Source organism: Salminus brasiliensis, chromosome 14 (assembly GCF_030463535.1).
Source record: "Salminus brasiliensis chromosome 14, fSalBra1.hap2, whole genome shotgun sequence".
NCBI classification, from domain to species: domain Eukaryota; kingdom Metazoa; phylum Chordata; class Actinopteri; order Characiformes; family Bryconidae; genus Salminus; species Salminus brasiliensis.
This window is the reverse complement of record NC_132891.1, coordinates 2,679,769-2,700,741: the sequence shown is the minus strand read 5'-3', so window position 1 is coordinate 2,700,741 and position 20,973 is coordinate 2,679,769. Positions and strand designations below refer to the sequence as shown.

The following is a 20,973-nucleotide window of genomic DNA, read 5'->3' as shown; positions in this document are numbered from 1 at the left end:
AAAACAAACCAAACTACTACTGAAGCTTATATGAATATTTTACTTTATTACCAGTTTGAATACAAATCTTGCAGGAGACAATAAAAAATACAGAGTTTGTACATTGAAAAGACTGATCCCATTGCCATGTGTGCAGGCACAAAAAAAAAAGAAAAAAAAAAAAAAAAAAGAATTCATATTCAGGGGGGCTGAAGATATTAATAACCGAAATCTGAAGCGGCTTTTTAGTACCACACAGTGTAAATGAGGGTCTGGAGCTAAGGGAACAAGCCAGACGTTTCCTAAGAATGGGCCTGCAGTCTGGAAAACAAGAAAAATCCCCAAAAATCTCAAAACAAACCATGATGTTCACGATGAAGAGAGAACAATTTAGTGCACCAAACAAGAATGTATACAAATCAACCTAAATCCAGACTAGACTAGGGATGCACCAACACCGCTCTGTTCGGGTTCTTCGTTTTTCGTCTTTGCCGCCAATAATGCAGTTTAACGTGAACCGGAAGCCGATTAAAAGCCAATAATTAGTCATCACTTCAGGACAGCCGCGCGTCGTTTCCCGCATGTGGAGGTTAAGGAGGTTATGCTGTGTGTCAATTTGGTCACTTCTCTCGTTCTGGACAATGCTGACCCTTATTTTTTTATGAAAAGCTTCACGTTACAGTATCGGTGCAACTCTACTAGATTTATACACTGTACACACACACACACACACACACACACACACACACACACACACACACACTTTGCAAGAGAAGCTGACAGTATTTCCTCTCCATCCCAATGCAGTCGTTCCTGTGGTGCGTCTAAATTCCCCAAAATAAAAAGAAAGCTTGGTTGCTGTGCACTAAAGTGTACACACTGTTATACGAAACATCAAAAAAAATATCCAAAAAATAAAACCTAGTCACACAAACTGAGAACCAAACTAAGACTGAAAGAGACAAAACTAATTGGACACCACACTCAAAAGATCCAAAAAAAAAAAAAAAAAAAAAAAAAAAAAAAAAAAAAAAACTAAACACAAGTTTGCTCACACACTCTTGCCAAAGGCTGCACCAAGACCGGTCTGAATGTCACTCATTTTTTAAAGTAAGCCATCGTCGTCATCTGCCATAAAGTGAGGTATGAGGTGTGAAAGCCTCGTCCAGGAGAAGCAGGACGGGGCCAGGTTGCAGTATTCCGGGTTGTATATAACCGTGTTTGTAGCAGCATTAAAAGTTCTGAGAAAGTCAGTCACTGGACCGATCTGCGTTCCCTGACTCGGAGTTTAAAAACAAAACCAAAAAAAACCAACAAATAAACCTTAAACCCAAACGCACTACCAGACAAACCAAAGATACCTCATAACGTTCAGAAACCAGGCTGAGTTGTAGCAGTACTAAGACACTAAAGACACTGTCTGAATGGCACCACCTTGTGGACAGTCAGGGGTACTGATGATTGGTGGGGTTTTGGGGGGGGGGCTGGACTGAAGTAGCAGTTTCTAAAAGTTGTAATTAATGCGGTGCTGTAAGAACTAATGCTATTCCTGCTCAGTGCAGGTTAATGCTTTCAGTTGGAGAAACGGCGCCACCTCCTGGCCTAAGGAAAATGTTTATTTTTTTTATATATACACATTTTTAAAACCACAGCCAGAGAATTTACTGTAAAATGACTCTCGAGACGTCTGATACACCGATTCCAATTTCAGGAGACCCTAAGCAGACGGAAACCATCTCCAAAATATGGGTGGGGCCAAAACAAAACAAAAAAAAAAATATATATATATATATATATATAAACGTACGGGTCAACTTACAGTTAAACAGGGTCGCCAACACGACTTATGACCAAATTACATGAAAAGGTAAAATTCTCATACATCTCATCTGCACACACCCCTAGCATTGTCCCGCCACCATTTAGCTCCAAAAGACAGACAGAGGCGCACATTTCCAACCCTCCCCTCCCGTCTCGTCTCCTCCCTCCCACACACAAAACAGAAGATATAAAAGTAGGTTGATTCACCTTTGTCCAGAACACAACGTGAACCTCGGAAGGAAAACAAAGAAAAAGGAAGCGAAAATTTGCTTCTTTTTAAAAGCAAACGAATCCCAAGCCCTGCACTCGCTTCTGTCCGAAGAACAACTAAACTGCCTAACGTTTAAGACGACCATCAGAGCACTTTGTCCAGTATAACGACAGACATCTGCAACCAAGTATCCAAAAACATACGGAGCGTCTGAGCGGACACATACAAGCACGCGAACATGCATGTATGACCAGAACACACATACAGTATTTCTGAAGAGTCCTTTTGTTTTGTCTTTTTTTTTGTTTGTTTTTTTTCCAGTGGCGTTACAGAGAGAGAAAAAAGGATGCAATGTAGTGTGCAGGCCTCCCCGTCACTAGAGGGCGCCAGAGCATAGAGGTGGAGGCGGCGGTGCTGGCGGGGAGGGGAGAGTGGCACTGGTTGTTTTTAGGAAGGGTGGGTCAGGGGGGGTGGGGTGGGGTGGGGAGAGTTTCAGTCCAGCTCTGATCGTTGGGAAGTTACGATATTGAATTATGAGGTAGCGCTGAAAACCTAATTACTGTTCCTCCTCTTCCTCCTCCTCCTCCTCTTCCTCAGAAGACTTAGATGGCTGCTCCTCTTTCTCCTGGATAGGTGAAGACACAGAAAACACCATCATTAGTTACTCCAACGGTTCTGTACGGGTTAGTACTGAGAACAGCAGGAGGATCTCACAGACGTCAGATGCAGGTTACAGGGATTTGAGGGTCTATTAGAGACATTCTGTACAAATTATACACAAAAACGGTTATAATACAATTACTACACTAATAACTCATCTAATAATGACCAATTACTCAATACCAATAATCAATAATGCACTACATTACATAAGTACTCCCAACTCCATCACATCACTATGTCCCTAAGGTGAGGCCCCCCATCCTAGCCCTGAGGTGAGAGTCAGGTACCGGTGGAAGTCACTCTCACACTAATAAATAAATAAATAAATAAATAAATAAATGTATGTGTAATTTTTATCCATCTCTCTCTCTCTCTCTCCACACACAAACCATGTCCAAAAGTTTGTGGACACCCCTTTTAATGAAAGCATACAGCTATACAGACCCTCTGGAGCAGAGACGTGAACATGGGACCATGCTTAATGCCAGGGATGGGCTAGGAGTATAGAGCCCCCCCAGTATTATTATTATTATTATTATTATTATTATTATTTCCCCCCCAAAATCAGTCGTACCTTCTCGTTTTCATGGGATCGGACAAAGGTCTGATCATTTCACTGCTGGTTGTACGGTGTTCGACTATTATATTAGGCAAGTTATGACATTACTGACCATTATCTGAACATTTCTATTATTGGAAAATTACAACAGCGGCTCTTAACAGCAGAGATTTAGCTTACTCCCAACTTCCTCCAAACCACTACGGAACTAAACCCCTCAAACGAAGCGTATTACATTAATTTCTTAAGGAATATGAATATGTAACACAAAAACATGTATATAGTGGCTTTCACAATCCCAAGATTGCTTAATCCATCATCTTAATCCAAGAGGTCACACACGTCACTCCAATTATGAGTATGAGACATCCTGCTCAATACATGATCCAGCAGAACGGCTCCCTCTCGTTTGTACATCACTTCATTAATAAGAGTCACGTTCAGTGAAACAGCTGGTGTGCGGTTAGTGTGTGCAGGAGCTCGCAGTAAAGGGATTTTCCACGCTGTAATTAAAGCTTGGTGGTGGTGGTGTGGGGGGGGGGGGGGGTTGTTGGGGGGCTGGATAAAATGCTATCACCTGTCCACTTTAAAACAAGTGGGTGGGCAGCTGTTTATACAACCCGACTCAGTGAATCACTGAGTCAGCGCGCAAGTGAATCAGTGTGCTACCATTCTGTCGGACTGACTCACTGGAGTTCAACTCCGCCCTCATTTTTCCTTCATTCATAAAAAGCGGCGGCGGTCGGTCCTCTGGAGAGCTGAGTCACTCCCGAGTCACTGAGGGAAAACCGATGTGTAAATATTTTCTCAGGGAAAATGAGCAAGCGGAAACATTCGGGGGAGCCGTTCCAAGTACGGTTCGTCAAAACTACATGACGTTTTCTTAGAACCTGGTGTGTATCGGGGTTAGATTTAGGGGTGGGGGGGCACAACAATGCACCATCATTGTGATAGGCTGGGCCCAAATGCCCCTTTGAGTGTATGAGGGTCAGCAGCAGTCTTCTACAACACTGAGTGCATGGGTTATAGAGTCTGTACAGTAACCAACCAGACATCAACACATTATACCATTACCCATTATAATTATTGTTATTGTTTGACGTATTCCTACCATTGGTTTTTTAACATTTCATACATTTACAGGGTCCAAACTATAAAACACTACCCAGTTAGAATAGATCATGACTGTAGTTCATGAACTCCAGCTATAAAAGTTTCTTTATGATCCTAAAAATAAAAAAAATTCTTAAATAGCAAAGCCAATTAATTTTTCATAAAGAAACAGGTTGGAGACTTGAAGTTTGGAGAACCTTTAGAATTGTTTAAATGGTTCTTCACAGAACCAAAAGTGGTTCTTTAATCATTTTTATTTATTTATTAATTATTTATTTTGTATTTTTAAAATTTGCTTAATTAGCATTTACATATCTCCGCCTATTCAGCCCAACAGTTGGTTTAGCCCCGCCCATTCACACCGATGTTATACTGACGAGTGTTTCAGCCGACTTTTTTGACCCAGGCAGCCAATCAGAACAGAGCTTCTCTACATAATCCAATGAAATCAGAAAATTCATATGGACAAAAGTATTGGGACACCTGCTCCATCATCTTAAATAAAAAAAAATTGTTGAGTTGATCCAGCTTTTAGTGGAGTAACCATCTCTACTAGATTTTGAAGGAGGAGCATTGCTGTGAGGATTTGATTGATTACATTTAGCAACAAGAGCAAGAGTTAGGGAGATCAGGACGTTGAGGTGATCACCACCCCACCTCATCCTAAAAGTACTGGATGGAGCTCCACAGTTCAATGCTGGAGGGCTTTATGATGTTTACCTACAGGCAGTACTTCTCTACAAGGTAGCTGAACACATTCTTTAGAAGGGGTGGCCACAAATATCTGGACACACTGTACGACCCACATTTACCTCTACAGTGAACCCAGTCATAGCTGCAGAGCAGAAGTTGTTGCACAACAGCATTTATGAATCAGCAGCCGCAGCAGTGGCTCCATGAAGTAGCCATGTGAAGGAAGTGTTTAGCGAACTCGCGGGCAGGATAACGAGCGGGACAGTGTGTGATTCAGGCGCGTGGACTTCTGGGGGCACGGTTAAATATTTCAAACGGGAAGAGAACCGAAGCGCTGTGCCAGAGCTGTGCCTCATGTGAGAGGAATTCACCGAGAAGAAAGGAAACTTGTGACAAAAGGGTGAGCTGTGGAGGAGGGAGGACTTGCCTGGGGGTCCTCCCTAATAGTTTCAAAATTCTTTATCTTCAATAAAAATGTGCTTCAAAAAAGCAAAGCCACTTTTAGTTTTCATAAAGAACCAGGTTTTAGATTTGAACTTTAAAAATAGCAAAAATGCTTCTTAGAAAAGAACCAGAGACAAAAGGAGAGAAATGAGACAGAAACTAAAACCCACTTTCTGATGAGACGCCAAATGCAAATGTTTTGGGTAGTTGCCCGTGGCAACAACCCTCCCCACACACAGACAATGGAGTGTAATAAACGAGGCCACGGTGTGTGTGTGTGGACAGGTGTGCAATCAGAGACAACCTTCAACAGGTAACCGACACACCTCAGGGGTCCGGGTGGGGTGGGGGAGACGGCTCTAAACACACTGATGTGATTGAGAGCAAGTGTGTGTGTAAGAGTGTGTACACACACACGTAGTAAACAGGAGGAGGAGGAGGAGGGTAATGAGGAAACACAGAAGTGACACTTACCGCCTTCTTAGGTCTTCCTCTGCGTTTCCCCCCAGCGGACGCTGAGGCAGCAGCTGCTTTCTGAAACACACACAAACAAACAAGCACAGTCAGAACTACAGCAGGAGCTCGACTCCGACCCAGAGCTAGAGAAAGACCCCAAATCAGAACCTGCTTTGCGTAGAACCTCCAGCAGAACTACAGCTGAACTGCCGATTATCCAGTTTACCCCAATTACATAACTACAGTATGTAGGGCTAGGCGATACGGTATTGTGATATTTAGACATTTTCAAATTTATCAGTAGTAACATTTCTTAAAACCCAGCATCTAAACACCCTCCCATTCTCAGTCACCTCATCCACCTCAACCAGACTAATTACACAGGCTGTAATGAAGCGTGCAGCTGATCTGTGTTTATTAAGTTATCTGCTATATGCTTGGAGAAGCCTGCTGTGTATGACAGGAATATAGACATACTATATATAGACTGTATTATAATACTGCAGTAAAATTAAAAATGTAAAAAAGTAACTAAACTACAGCTGATTACACAACGAATTGGAGGGGAAAAGAAACCCCACCCCGCAGTGTAGCCATCCATGCCATTTATTATTTTTATTACTACTACTACTACAAGAGCTGGGCAATATGACGTTATTTTATCGTATTGTGATAAATGATGTTATGGTGATATCAATAAGCTTCTCTAATCGCCCAGCCCTATTTATTACTACTACAACAACATAAGCCCCACATTCATTTAGTCCTTTATATTTATATTATCTCCTTCTGTAAATGTTAACATACATAAAAATAGTTTGTTTTTTTTCTCTGGTTTATTCAAATTACTGTACTGTGCAGATGTTTTAGTCCCCTGTGTAAAGCTGCAGATCTGCTCAGTAAATCACTGATATTAGAATAATCACTAATAATATCACTCCTACAGAAAGTGGTGGAGGTGGTTCTCCATCACTGTGTTCATCATTAGAACATCTCCAGAGTTCTCCTCTCTCATGGAGTCTAGTGTTATTTAGAGTTCTCCTCAGATCAACACCTGGTTTGGTGGTAAATCAGGGCTTAATGATGGTAAATCAGGTGAGCTGCTGCTGCTGCTGCTGCTGATGGAGGTGAACACATCCTCCACGCTGTGCTGGCTGGACTGGGGGGTGCCCAGGAGAAACCTGGAGGAACCGAGCTCTGTTCTTCAGACTAGCTCACCGACAACATCTCACTACTTTCTTTCTTCAGAATGAGAAGCTCTTGTTTCTCCTTTTTACTGGATTTATGTTCAGCTGCTTTATCTGATCTGATGAGATCTGGAGCTTCTACAGGAGAACCCTCTCACTGCTGCTGAGAGACGGTGTGTGTGTATATAATACTGGGATTAGGGGTCGAACCTCTGGACAGTGCTGAACTGTACAGGAAAAACAAAAACACACGACCACTAGAGGGGGGCAGAGAGTGTGTATTGGCAGATGGCCAGAGGGCAGTGGGTTCATTGGCTATTATGTTGGAAACGGACATGAACTGAACACAGGCCACTGCAGTTCATTGGCCACCTGGTTTGAAGCTCAGAGACAGCTGGCAGAACCGAGTAAGCGCCACACACACACACACACACACACACACACACACACACACACACACACACACACACTTAATACCAAGGGTGTACATGTGCATTGTGTAGGGAAGGGAAAGAGAGAGGGGGAGGGTTGGGGTTGTCAGCTGTTGTCATGACGACAGTCAACGGAAAGGAAAGCACCGCATGTGTGCATGCGGTTGGTAGATTCGGGCGGGGTTGTCGCGGAGACAGCACAACTATCGGGTGCACCTGCATCGCGCTACATGCCACAGGAAGCTACAGAAACACAGGAAGTGAGGGAGAAGTCGACCATCTTGGTTTCGCTCAGAGGCTTTCGATACAGAAGCCCGAGGAGGATCTGAGGGTTCTTCAGGTGGATTTCCTGAGAGCTACAGTGCAAATCAGCCATAAACACAGCAGGGTATTATTCTGCAGCCGAGACGGCGGGCGCAGCTAGAGCCAGAGTCCATGACAAAATATTAGGGACGTCACCCTTCACATCACAGACACCGCTTCATTTCTATGGGGTGAAAAACATGTTTTGATGTGGGTGCTGGAACTGATGTGGGTGCTCACAGAGGGTAATTCACACGCCATGGGGCCCATTTGTATTTTATTTAATGAATTAAATGCATATGAAATTCAAGAATTCAATAAAAATATTAAATTGTATTAATTAATACAATGTTTGTCCACTAAAAACCTCCAAAAAAATGACTTTTGGGAATTTTATTTCAAGTCATTTGAGCATCTCTTTTAGGACTATTTATTAGGAAATATGAAGAACGGCCAAATGTACATGATACCAAAGTGTAAATCACAAAAAAGGGTACAAGATGTGCGCATCCATTAATATTAGTTTAGAATAATGATAAATATTGGGTGCCATAAAGTAGTGATTTATTTTTATTAGTGTAATTAATTATTTTTATATAAATAAAAATCCTAACCTACTATGAGTTGGTATGGTTTGGCCCATTCCAGAAAATAAGGGCACACATGGTGTTTGATGGCACTTACTTTGCCCTTGGACGCTGTGGAGCTGGCCTTGTTTTTGCTGCCCTTTGGTCTTCCCCTCGGTCTCTTCGGTGTGGGAGATCCACTTGGCTCCTGCTGGAAAGAGATCAATAGGGTCAATTGAGTGGCATTCAAACCCCAGGTGGGTCCACAACACTGCAGCACCTTCTCCAGAACCAACCCCACCCCCAAAGCCTAGTTTAACCTTATAGCCTTTATCCTAAACCATATTCAAGATACAAGGCTTATTTACTTTATTTATTTAATATACAGCATTACATTACATTATATATATATATATATATATATAATTAAATAAATAATTAAATAAATATTTTTTAAAGGGACAAAAGTATTGGGACAGGATTCTACAGACTCGAGTATGCCGTTTCAGACACCGTCTAGACGTCTCCAGAAAAACGGGCCGCGATAGACGTCTCCTGTGACGGCTGTTATTGTTTTTAAGTTATGCAACATCGTGTTAATCATGTTTACTCTCGATTTAAATAACCCAGACCCTTCAAAATCATCTGACATCAAACAAGGTCTGCGGTTTGACATTCTGTTTATGATCAGAAGCCTCAAAGCACGACACTCAACTCAGATCTCACACTTCCACTCAAAACATGCGGTTAACACCACTAGGCAGACGCACGCAAACCATGGGTTCAGCTGATGACGGTTTGAGCACAGCTCCAATACTGAGCTCAGCGATGTCTGCAGACCAGGGTAGAACAGGGGCTGGGTGTTGAGACCACCACATCTGTATATATTAAGTATTGGGGGAATCTGAACAATCTGCTGCAGCAAAAGTCACTTGGTTTAGAGATGAATTGCTGGTTTAGACTCATTGGGCAAAAGTATTGGGACACCTGCTTATTAAATCATACATTTGTTTCTTCTGAAATCAAGGGTGTTAGAAAGAGCTGATCCTGCTTCTGTTGGAGTAACTGTCTCTACTGTCCAAGTAGGAAGGCTTTCTACTAGATTGTGAAGCAGCATTGCTGTGAGGATTTGATTGATTGCATTCAGCAACAAGAGCTTTAGTGAGATCAGGATCCCTAACTCATCCCAAAAGTACTGGATGGAGCTCCATCATCATCATCACCATTATTCCAGAGAACAGCCCTTACACTGCTCCACAGCTCAGCAGACATTAAAACAGCAGCATGGTTAAACATCAGGACCATTACTACGAAAGGCAATGGGCTTTAAGTTCAGACTGGGTATGAACACTGATTGTCCAATAGTGCATCAATACCATAACTTGTTATTGGCTTAGAAAACAGTGAAGTGTATGCAAAAGTTTGGCCACCCCTGCTTAAAAGACATGTTGATCCAAGCAATAGATCATAGGACATCAGCACAAAGATACTTTTTGGTACTTTTCAGTAGAAGGTTACTCTAACGCTATAGATATGTTAGCTGTTGTCAATATAATTAAAAAACTGCCAATATAGAGACTTCATGCACTTTACATCGATGGCATGCTCACGTCTGTCGGTGTTCCACTAGCCAATACCAATTGGACCCCACATTGTCCACAGGTATAGTCGGGTTGAACCCACATTGTTCAGTCATGAGGCTTAAAGAAGGCAATTTTCCAAACACAACCTGGATGCATGTACTGAATTTAACATACCTGGATGAAGCCATTGCTAATATGTTGGAGTGGGGTGTAACTAGGGCTGGGCGATATGGTTAAAATACGAAATCTCTATATTTTCAGTTGATACACATGATCACAGACTACCGCTAAATACATCAGCTACCCTTAAAAACTCTCTATCCAGCCATTCTAATCACACTGTTGGTAATGAAACCTACAGCTGGTCACTGAGCACCAACTTTATCCGATATCTGAAATTGTGCATCACGATACGATAAAATCTCATAATATCGCCCAGCTCCAGGCATAACGCACATGTAATTAAGCTAATACGCAGCAATTCAGCCTTCCAGAGGGCGCGGAGGACGCACTCGACGTGAACAATGCCTGTAATCGGACCAGGGGTCCCCAGATACAAAGGAACAGGCTGCGGGAGCGTTTCCCGCCAGGTTCAGGAGTCAGTTGTGGGCAGCTATATGCAATCTCGTAAGAGGAAGACTTTGTTGCAGCACAAAGAAAGCCCTGTTCAAGGTCAGTGCAACTGACACCGGTTGCTACTTTAAGACTAACAGGTGGCACATAGCTACCGGTTGCCAAATTCCTTTAAGTGCATCAGGCACGTCGGAGGAAGCCTGAGGCCAAATTCAGACCACAGTTCAGCGCGGACAAGAGGAAGACCCGTTCTGGAGAAATATCGTCAACAGCGGTCAGACCGATATATCGGCTAGCTGGTCATTTTTATATATAATCACAATATACCATTTTATATTACTTTATATATTTCATTATTATTAATTATATATAAAACATACTATTTATATATAATTACATTATATACTATTATTTTATATGTAAAACATTATACTATTTTATTATTATTATTATTATTATATAAAAACATACCATTATATATATGATGTATATGCATTTTATGTACATGACCAAATCTCGCCATGACTCCTTTGAACACACCTTATACACCTGGTAATCTACACTAAAGTGACAAAAGTATTGGGACACCTGCTCAATCAGTCTCTTCTGAAATCAAGGGTATTTAAAGTTGATCCTGTTTTTGTTGGAGTAACTGTCTCTACTGTCAAGGGAAAAAGGCCGTCTGCAAGATTTTGGAGGAGGAGCATTGCTGTGAGGATTTGATTGATTACATTTATTAACAAGCGTGTTTGTTTGTGAGGTCAGGATGTTGGAGGATGATTATTATGATCACCACCCCACCTTATCCCATCCAAAAGTACTGGAGGGAGCTCTACCATCAATCATTCCAGAGAACACAGCTCTTCCACTGCTCCACAGCTCCTCAATGCTGGGGGGGCTTTACACCCCTCTAGCCCATGCCTGGCATTATTAGGCAGCATGGTGCCATTAGGGTCATGATGTTTATCTGCTCCAGAGAGTCCTATTCTATTGGCAGTACTACTTCTCTACAGGGACTACACAAACAATAGGTGATAATGCAGCTGAATGCATTCATTAGAAGGGGTGTCCACAAACATTCGGACATACATCGTACGCTGAATAAATGAATTAAAGTTCTCGCTCGCTGTAGATCTGTGACCAAACACCCAAACATCTGCAAGATAACGAAACCTGAGGAATGTAAAGAGGGATGAACTTAATTACTCGACCCTCTGACACACATACAGAAGTATTCCTGCCGGAGCTATAGATGAACACGCGTGTTTACAGTAGATGGACAAGCAGCACATTCTTATCCAATCACACAGAGCTCCGCTGTGCAGCAGCTGTTGGCCATACTTCGGCTTGGCTAATTCATGCAAAATGTAAATAGAAAAATGGTATGCATGTTTTTTTTTCTGCAGAACCCAGATGCATGTGTATGGAGAGCATTTTAGTATTGAGGTTATATAAACAAGCTCAAGGACATGTAAATAAGCTCTGTACAGGGAGCTCAGCCTCATTGAGAATGAGTTCATAGGCACCGCAACAGCAGACGTGTCTTAAAATACCATCAACTGTCCATACGTCGCCTAGACTGGTCATATCCGTGCTTACTAGGACTTATTGGAGGAATCTGAGGATATGAAAGTGATCTGAACTGGACATTAGTTTGACTTTGTGACTTTAGAACTACTAGGCATATCTACTAATCTGTGTGTGGGATCAGTAAGAGAGCCTATTTATTAGTTATTAACCTGTTGAACCCCAAATTCCACAAATTCCTCATCCTCAAATAACTTAAGTTGCATATTCCTTTATAGCAGGTACTGAACACTTTACAGTAGCTAATATGTTATAATATTAAACTATATGTATACTAAACTAGGTCTTTAAAATAAACGAATAAAACATCTTTTTGGGATGTAAACAAACCCAAAGATTGAGGTCACCAACACAAAAGTGTGAGAAAAATGAACAGCAGCTTACCCCCACCCATCTATAATGTTATAATATTCTGTATATTAAACTATGTCTTTAAAAATTAAGTCTTTTTGGGACGTAAAACAAACCCAAAAGTTGAGGTCACCAGCTTATCATTATCAATGCCTCCCCTTAAAGCCCCTTCATGCTCAGACCTCCCTTCCTGCTACTAAAGCACCCAGCTTAATCCCACCAACAAAGAGAGGATGAGTCAATGGAGTTTTCCCATTAAAAAGGCCAGACATGTTCCAACACACGCATAATTCTACATAATTAGGGATTTAAAAACATAAGTCAGCTACCAGTAAAAACGCTTCCACAACTCATAATTACTACAAGCAGCGACAGTCACACATCCGTTATTTAATATTATACTAAAAAGGCCCAAATGAGAATGGGGAGAATGTTTAAGGGAATTGTGGTTAACTATTTAAACCTTACAGAAAAGCCCCCAAACCCCATGAGGAGGAGAGAGCTGAGGTTTGCAATATTTTGCATATTAAAAACCAGACTTCCCAATTTCTGGGCCAATACAAGAACCGATAATTACCATTTCAGCTGCTGGGTTAAGCACAGGGCAGCCAGCAGAGGGCACTGCGGAGGGCAGTGTGGAAGGCCACAAGCTAAATATAAGAAATTATTGATATGAAAAATTTGTAGACTCTGAAATGGCATGGAGAAACTAAAGTTTGATGAATATTAACATATAAACTGTACCAAAACACACAAGCAGAAAGCAGTGACTATTTAGCCATCTTTACCGCCTTTTACTTCAAACATGGGGCAGCCCATAGAGGGCGCTGTGGGTCTAAGACCACATGCTTAATTCAAGATACTACTAATTAATTAATAAAAAAAAATCTAAGTCAAGTTACAGCACCCAAAAGCTGGATGGATAACATTTTAAAATATAACAGTAATACTAAATTATTATAATACCCCACATCCAAACAAACATGAGCCTGTGCCCCATTCGCTCTCCCCAAAATACAAACGCAAGTGTAAGTGCACTAAACTATAATTTTATTTATTTTTATATATATATATATATATATATATATATATAGACTCTACCTATATAGTGAACGGGGAACAGATTCAGCTACACCCAGAAATACGAAAAGCTTGAGAGAAATGGACAGCAGCTTAGCCCCACCCATCTATGCTATACAGATAAGGGTGTTTCACTGCCATTGGAAATACAGCAGCCAGTCAAAGCAGAGCTCATTTACATAGGTATATTTACATATTATTAATAATAAAGTCAGTCTAAAGCCAATAAGATAAGAGCTGGTGAAATGGTCACGTAAATGTTTATGGCTTATATCTGAACTCCTGTAATAAGCAGACTTAAGGTGGGGGGGGGGGGGATTTAGGGCACGGGCCCTTTAAAGCTTAAGACAGGAACCCATAACCTGCTGGCTAGCATGAGGAATTAGCTTAAGGCATTTACTACTGTGCCCCTCCCCCAGTGGGGGTGTGTGTGGGTGTGTGTGTGTGTGTGTCCATTCTGTCTGTGGTTTTGGTGTCATGGCTAAACTTGCCTGCCTGGGAGACATCTCAACATTTCCATGCAGTGAGGAGCTGCTCTTGATGTGGTTCTGCGTAAATGCTCGGCCGCTGACGTGTCCAGATACACAACGCTAATGCTCTTCGTTTATTTACACCTTCCACCTTTTGTGGTCAGATGATGTGTGTGTGAGTGTGTGTGTTCAGTACAACATGGTGTATCATGTTTGCCCAGGAAACCATTAACAAGAGACGCCAATTAACATGTTTAATCTAGGAGGCTAGGAAAAGAAAAGCTGGAAGTGGGCAGGTTCCTGCTCGACCACATAATATTGATCATTCATAATAGCTATTATTATAATAATCAGTGTCACCAACATGCAAAAACCTTTGATAAAAGGCAACAACTTGCAGAATGAATGGAATTTACTAATAAAATATATTCCATAAAAATGACTACTCCAACTTCAGAGCATTTCTATTGGGCCACCCATCGTTAAAATTCACCCACAGCCAAATTCACATCTGAAAACACTTCAAAATCAATATATGATAAATGAATTTGAACATGGCCAGCATCCAAACCCGAGTCTAACAGCTTCTGGTGTGAGCAGGAACAAGACTCCCCACCTCGGGTGGGGGTTAAACCGCAAAGATGATTAAAACTTCCGGATGAGGACTAGCGGTGCTGGCTTTTATTACCTATGGGCTCCGATTATAGTACTGGGTATTAACCCACTAATCCAGCGCCAGCATTAGTGCTGGCCGAACGACGGCTCGGCGAGCCAACCACAGCGCTCGCCGTTACCCGTCCACCAATCCCTGAGGAGCTGAGCTGGAGCGAAGTGGGTTACTGCTGGTTTACGGAGCTCACGTTACAGACCTCGGTCAAACTGCCAGGCCAAATTACACCTTTGTGGGATGGAGGAGCATCAGGGCACGGGGGTGGGGGGGGTGGGGGTGGATGAGTCAGAGAGCGAACAGAAACCCAGCAGCTACACTACATCTTAGCAGTGATGAAACCGCACTGGCACACATCTCTCTATGTTGATGGCAACCTGTGATAACTGCCTCAAAACAATAGAGCGCAGAATACAGCGTCTCTGCACATTTGGTTGGAGCTTGAGAGCATGCAAACGACCTACTAATCCATACAGGTGTCCTTATAGAACATGGGATGGTTACAGAGAGAATTTTAAGCTTGTTATGCATAACGCATGCTTCCTGTAGCCACATTTACCATGTGATTAACCTCGCTGTAGTCAAGCCATTGAAATGCATGCATTATCTATACCTCTAATATAAGCTAATAAGTCATGCATTTCACCTGCATTCAACCAGGAATGGTTCATGTGATGATTTCTAATGAATACATGAGGCTGGGGGCAGGGTGAAGTTCATTAAAGTGAGGCTTACTGCACTGTTAACCATGACTACTGCAATGGACTACTATAGGATCATATGCTAAGTAGTGTTGCTCCAGTCTTGGCCAAGATGCCACCAGGATTATACAATTGTCCCCTAGATTTTCCAGTATCTAGTACCAGAATAACCAACCACATGGGCCATTATAGAGCTTATATTGAGCAGAATAGCATCAATACTATGGTATTTTATGGCAGCTATTGTTGCTCAGATCTACTGTAGATTTCACATTTGGCCTTTTATTGTAAACCAAATAAAATCCATATTAAATGAATAATCAGGGCTCGGGTTGAGGTTGGGGTAACGTTCTGGTGGGCCAAATTTGGGCAGCCCTTATGGGTTTACTATGCTACATCATTATAGCTTTAAATATATATAATTCTATGATGGATTACCATGGTTTCTTAATGGTACCATTGTCCTCGATTACAGAATAAGAGGCTTTGCTTCTGTATGTAATCTAGTAAACACTGAAGACAGTCGTTTGCTATGGAGGAGTATTGCGATACTACACAAACCCCAAAAGTGGCACTGTGGGCTTTAAAAATACTCATCCGACCATGATATGTTCACACCCTGCTCATCAGTAATACAAGGAAGTGAGTCATTATTTCCCTCACATTTAATGAAGCGCTTTAAACTACACACTCTCTCTCTGTGTGTGTGTGTGTTAGCTCTAAGCCTCCCCCTTTGCAGAGCAGTTTGAAGGTTTACCCCTTGCATAAGGAGCACAGCTATGCTGTGGGTCCCTCACCTTCATCTAGCAACCCTACCATGGAGTACTATGGTATTAAATACTGTTAACATGGCATTGTTTCATTATGAAGCATCACAAAAACATAAATACCTGCATTTATAGACATAAGACATTAGTCATTTTAAGCCAATGGGCTTAACGACTTGCTCGTCTGGTTGTTTTAACTAGTATTAAAGCACTTTAGGCTCAAGGAGAAAAGCCCCAGCCTTGCTGAGCAGGTTTACTCCATGCACAAGGTGGCCCACACCTTTCTCTAGCACTCTACTGCAAAGTACCTGTGGGTGCTTCCTCGGTCTTCCACGGCCTCGTTTCTCTGCCCCATCCTTGTCTTTAGGAGACACGGTGTCCTTGGCAGTGTCACTCATGTTGTCTAGCTTTGGGAATGAGAGGAGGAGAAGATCAATGCATGCACACCAGTTATACAGCTTTATAATAAAATAAATAAAAAAAAAAAATAAAAAAAAAAAAAACAACCCAAACACTCACTGCAGTCTAGAACCCTGAGCCACTAGGCCTGCTACAGCACGCACGAGCCTACGAGGCTTAGGCACTTACAATGTGGCCTATGCAGAGCAGCTCTCTACCGGCGTCTGGTTTGTTTACAGCATGCAACCCAATATAGAGGCCGAAAGCTACCTGCGCCCTGCGCGAGCCCGGGCTAACAGCCGCACGCGGGAGGGACGGGCGGACGTTCGGTCGGACACACTCAGGACGCAGAAGCTCGCGCTGGAGTTAAACGCCTCGTTTGTGCAACTTCGCCCGCAAAGTGAGCGAAGTTTGATAGCTGGTGCACCCTCGAAAGCTCCAAAAGCAGTTTTCTACGGATGCCCGTGTGGCTCCAACAGCTCAAAGGCGAAAGCACAACATGCACAGACAAATGGAGGAAATAATGCATGCACCGAAGTAGTAATACTAATAATAGTGCGTGCATATAACTAAAACGGGCGTAATAGCGAAAGCGTGCACGATACTAACGTTAATGCATGGAAACGCAATGCAATGCAATGCAATGCACAGGCGTGCATGCACAGATTGGCGCCAGATTGCATGCCTTTTTAGCGCCAAGCTCGGTGGCGCACAAACAACCCCCACTCTAAAACACCCCATTTAAAAACCTAAAAACCCAAAGCATGTGAATGGCACCCCATAGATCGACGTAAACAGTGCTGAAATCGAGCTCGAGCGCTTAAAAAGAAAAGTGAGCAAACCCCTCAACATGCAGCACGTTGCATTGAACAATGAAGCACTAGGGCTTTACTAGGCATGCTAAGCTAGCCATACTGCTAGCTTTGCACGTAAATACACTGAATTTTCAATGAACTTACAATGAATCGTGCATCGAGAAGCTCGCGAACATGCTTTAAAACCCTAGTCTCGACTTCATCTCGACACCGATGCTGAAATAAAGCCGGTAATAGCCCCCAAGAGTCCCCTTTTTAAGCACAAATCCCTCCATGCATTGGTAAGGGGGGAGAAAACAGGCCTGGGGACAGAGGCAGAGCAGAAATAAGGAAGAAATGCTTTAGTGAGAATTACCTTTTTCAAAGTAAGCAGTGTCCTGGATGCAGTCCCAGTCTGGTTAACCCAACGAGCCCCGTGTGCAGGGAGTGAAGGCTGCTGCCTGCCTGACTGCTTAAAGGCCTCTCAGGGCATTTTAAAGAGGCTTCCTCATGGGCCAGGGCAGAGCAGGGCGGGGATATGGTAAGCAGCCTGCCTTATGGGGGCTTGCACACAAAAGGCCACTTCATTTGCACAATATTACACAGCTCAGCTCATATAGTGAGTGTGTTCTTTTGTGTGTGTGTGTGTGTGTGTGTGTGTGTGTGTGTGGATGTGCAGCCTTAGGACAATTCACTGTGCCTTTATTAGGGAAGTCAGTGGGGACTGTGGGGACTGAATGGGGACTGCTATGGTCATGCTGTCCATGTTTAAGACATATCTCATTCATTTATGTCAATGGCCGATGCTCACTCATGGTCCACTTCAGCAGTTTGTCTGCATGGGTTGAAGGTGAGGGTGTGAACACAGTCATTGAGAGTGGTTTGGTGTGGGACAGAGAAATTCTAGAGAAATTGACCCAATTGGCAGGATTGTTTACAGTGATGGTGAACAGACCCAGACGTCTGAAGAGCCTAAAAAAGTGCTACTTTACAGAAAGTTATTACCCCAAAATAAAAGGGTTTTGGCCTAAAACATACTTATTTAACCCCTTTATGGTGGATAGGTATGGATAGGTACAAGTGTAAAATGTGTTTTGTGCTGCAAAAATAAATAAATAAAAATAAAAACAAAATTATATATATATATATATATATATATATATATATATATATATATATATATATATATATACGTTTTTTTTTTTAGATCTTTCTCTATTGATCATATTAAACATTACAAATATAACTCATATAACACACATCAGACACATTGGGTTCATCGGTAGTTTAGGATGGGTTTTATGTCATAGTCAACTTTCTCCATAGTTTCACACAAAAAAGTGTGATCACTCTGTAATATGATATAATAAGATATAATATGATATAATAAGCTGATCTACTGTGCAAATGAACCAGCCTTTTGTTTACCTTAATGTTTTGACTACTGTAGTAAATTAAACACCAATGTGAACGTGGTACGTTACTGCAGCTGTGGTTGTTATACTCTTAACCACAGTACTATCATGATGTTACTGCTGTGCATGTGTCATAGCGGCGTATATACAACGGCACCATACATCAATAACGTCATTAGACAGTGGAAAAATTTGAAGAAATTATAATAAGTATTAATTTTCTTCATTTTTTTTTCTTCGTTATTTGTGTCTGGCAGCAAATCCACTTTCAAGGCAATCAGGCAACTTTCACAAAAGCTAATCAGATCTAATTCAATTAGAGCTCAGCTTGGTTGCTGAGTATTTTTCTTTTGTGTGGAAAATTGTGTGGGCCTTAAATATGCACTTTTGATGTCAAGGTAAAATGGGCAATGTTTGCTGTGGGCCAGATTAAAAAAACACTACATTAATAAAGCAGGTATTTTACAATATTACACCTTATTTAGTTACTAAAATATGATTCTAAAAAGATTTAAAAAAAAATAATCATTCAACATATAGATAAATAAATGTGGGCGGCTCTGAATCATACTAGTTCATAATAACAATGGTTGCTGTATTATTAACCCCTAATGCAGATAGGCTTATCCCACACTAAGGTGGGATTTTTTTATTTGGTAATAGAAGTTTATGCTAACACTTTTGGCCCGCCAGCTGGTCACAGCCTTTTTAAGGGATTTTTAAACAAGACCCCACAATGGGACACTATGGTATATTTTGGTAACTAGCGTTGCTCTAGTCTTAACCAAGGTTTCATTGTTTCATTTCATTGGTATCTGTTGAGTAACTGTTATTCTACTCCTAAGTATGACACGCTTACATTATTTCATCTCACAACTAAACTGCTGTCATCATTAACAGGAATTTTATATACCCTAAAATAGAGCCCTGTGGGACCTCCCTTGCAAAAATGCTACACCAATAGTAACCATATAGTTCATAAAGGCTTCTGAACAAGGATTAATCAAACTGAATCATAAACCTATGGTTCAAGGGGCAAAGTCCATTCAGATTTGTCATTCAGTGGTGGGCAGATAACATCATGACCTGGATTATGGTTTGGTGTCCAATAGTAATAGCGGACAGGTTAGCCTCATAAAACGACGGTTTAACTGAACTGAACAGCTCCCTTCTTCATTGTTGGGGAAAACCGTTCATGTTTAAGCTAATTTCTAATTTTTATGGAAAATAAAGTATGGATTTGTCCCATCAGTGATAAAACACTGAGTATTTTCCGTTTCGCATGGAGGTTCCCAGCATTAGCTCATAAGTGTAACATCATCAACAGTGTAAAAGTAGGCTATTTGTGTTTCAACTCTGTAGAAAAGTCACAACTTAGCTACTTTTATAATTAACATCATTTGATATTCCCTCAAATAGAACCCTGTGGGACTCCACAAAATAGGCTAAACTAAACAATTGATAAATAAATCATTAAAATACTGAATTTAGATTATTAACTGGATAATAAACCCATAGTTCAAGGAGTTACATCCATTCAGATTGTATATACTACCATGCAGTTTTGTATATGGAAGGTAAGGCCAGTAGGGCATGAATGCAACATCAGCAATTAGCATAAAGTCATTCAGACTTTTCGTGTTTTACCTTTTTGCTCTTTTGTTAAATCCATTCAGATTCACGGGTCAGAGTTACTTTCACACTTTTTTGTTGGGATTCTAACAGCAAACAGCTCACAGACTTAAAAATGTTAATTCACACAGTCTTACAGCTTACCTCATATACTACGTCTTTTTAGTGGATGGATATTAACAGCACTAGTGCAGTCGAACACCTTTGGATGACATAACCAATAGTTATTCAGCTGTGCAATACTTAAATTATACTGTTCATATGTGCAATAATAATAGTACTGTACTTCAAGTTAATGGGTGCAACAACTTGGGTGCAATCATTTTTCATATGAACAATATGCCATTTTACTATATTCATATAATTTATGTGTATATATATATATATATTCCTAATATATATATTCCTCTCTTTGTCCTAAATTTATTTAATTTTATAGAGTGTTTATTTCTTATAGAGTGTTTATTCTTACACTAACGGTTGCAACTGTAACAACTGCAATTTCCCTCCTGGGATCAAGAAATAAAG

At 41.3% G+C, this 20,973-nt stretch overlaps 1 protein-coding gene across 3 annotated transcripts; it reads right to left on the bottom strand.

Annotated features, from left to right (window-relative positions):
• Nucleotides 1-20: 20 nt before the first annotated feature.
• On the bottom strand, nucleotides 21-17,952 carry hmga1a (high mobility group AT-hook 1a). 3 transcript variants are annotated; one of them, XM_072696878.1, is made up of 5 exons: nucleotides 17,775-17,952; nucleotides 16,514-16,612; nucleotides 8,545-8,637; nucleotides 5,958-6,017; nucleotides 21-2,636 (listed from the first exon to the last, which is right to left on the bottom strand). In XM_072696878.1, the coding sequence occupies exons 2-5, from the start codon at nucleotides 16,601-16,603 to the stop codon at nucleotides 2,568-2,570; spliced, it is 312 nt and encodes a 103-aa protein (XP_072552979.1). In that variant the 5' UTR covers nucleotides 16,604-16,612; nucleotides 17,775-17,952; the 3' UTR covers nucleotides 21-2,567. The 3 variants fall into 3 exon arrangements, with proteins under 3 accessions (XP_072552979.1, XP_072552981.1, XP_072552982.1); XM_072696880.1 differs by having other exon boundaries at nucleotides 16,514-16,608; XM_072696881.1 differs by lacking the exon at nucleotides 17,775-17,952 and adding an exon at nucleotides 17,564-17,677.
• Between the last annotated feature and the right edge of the window lie 3,021 nt (nucleotides 17,953-20,973).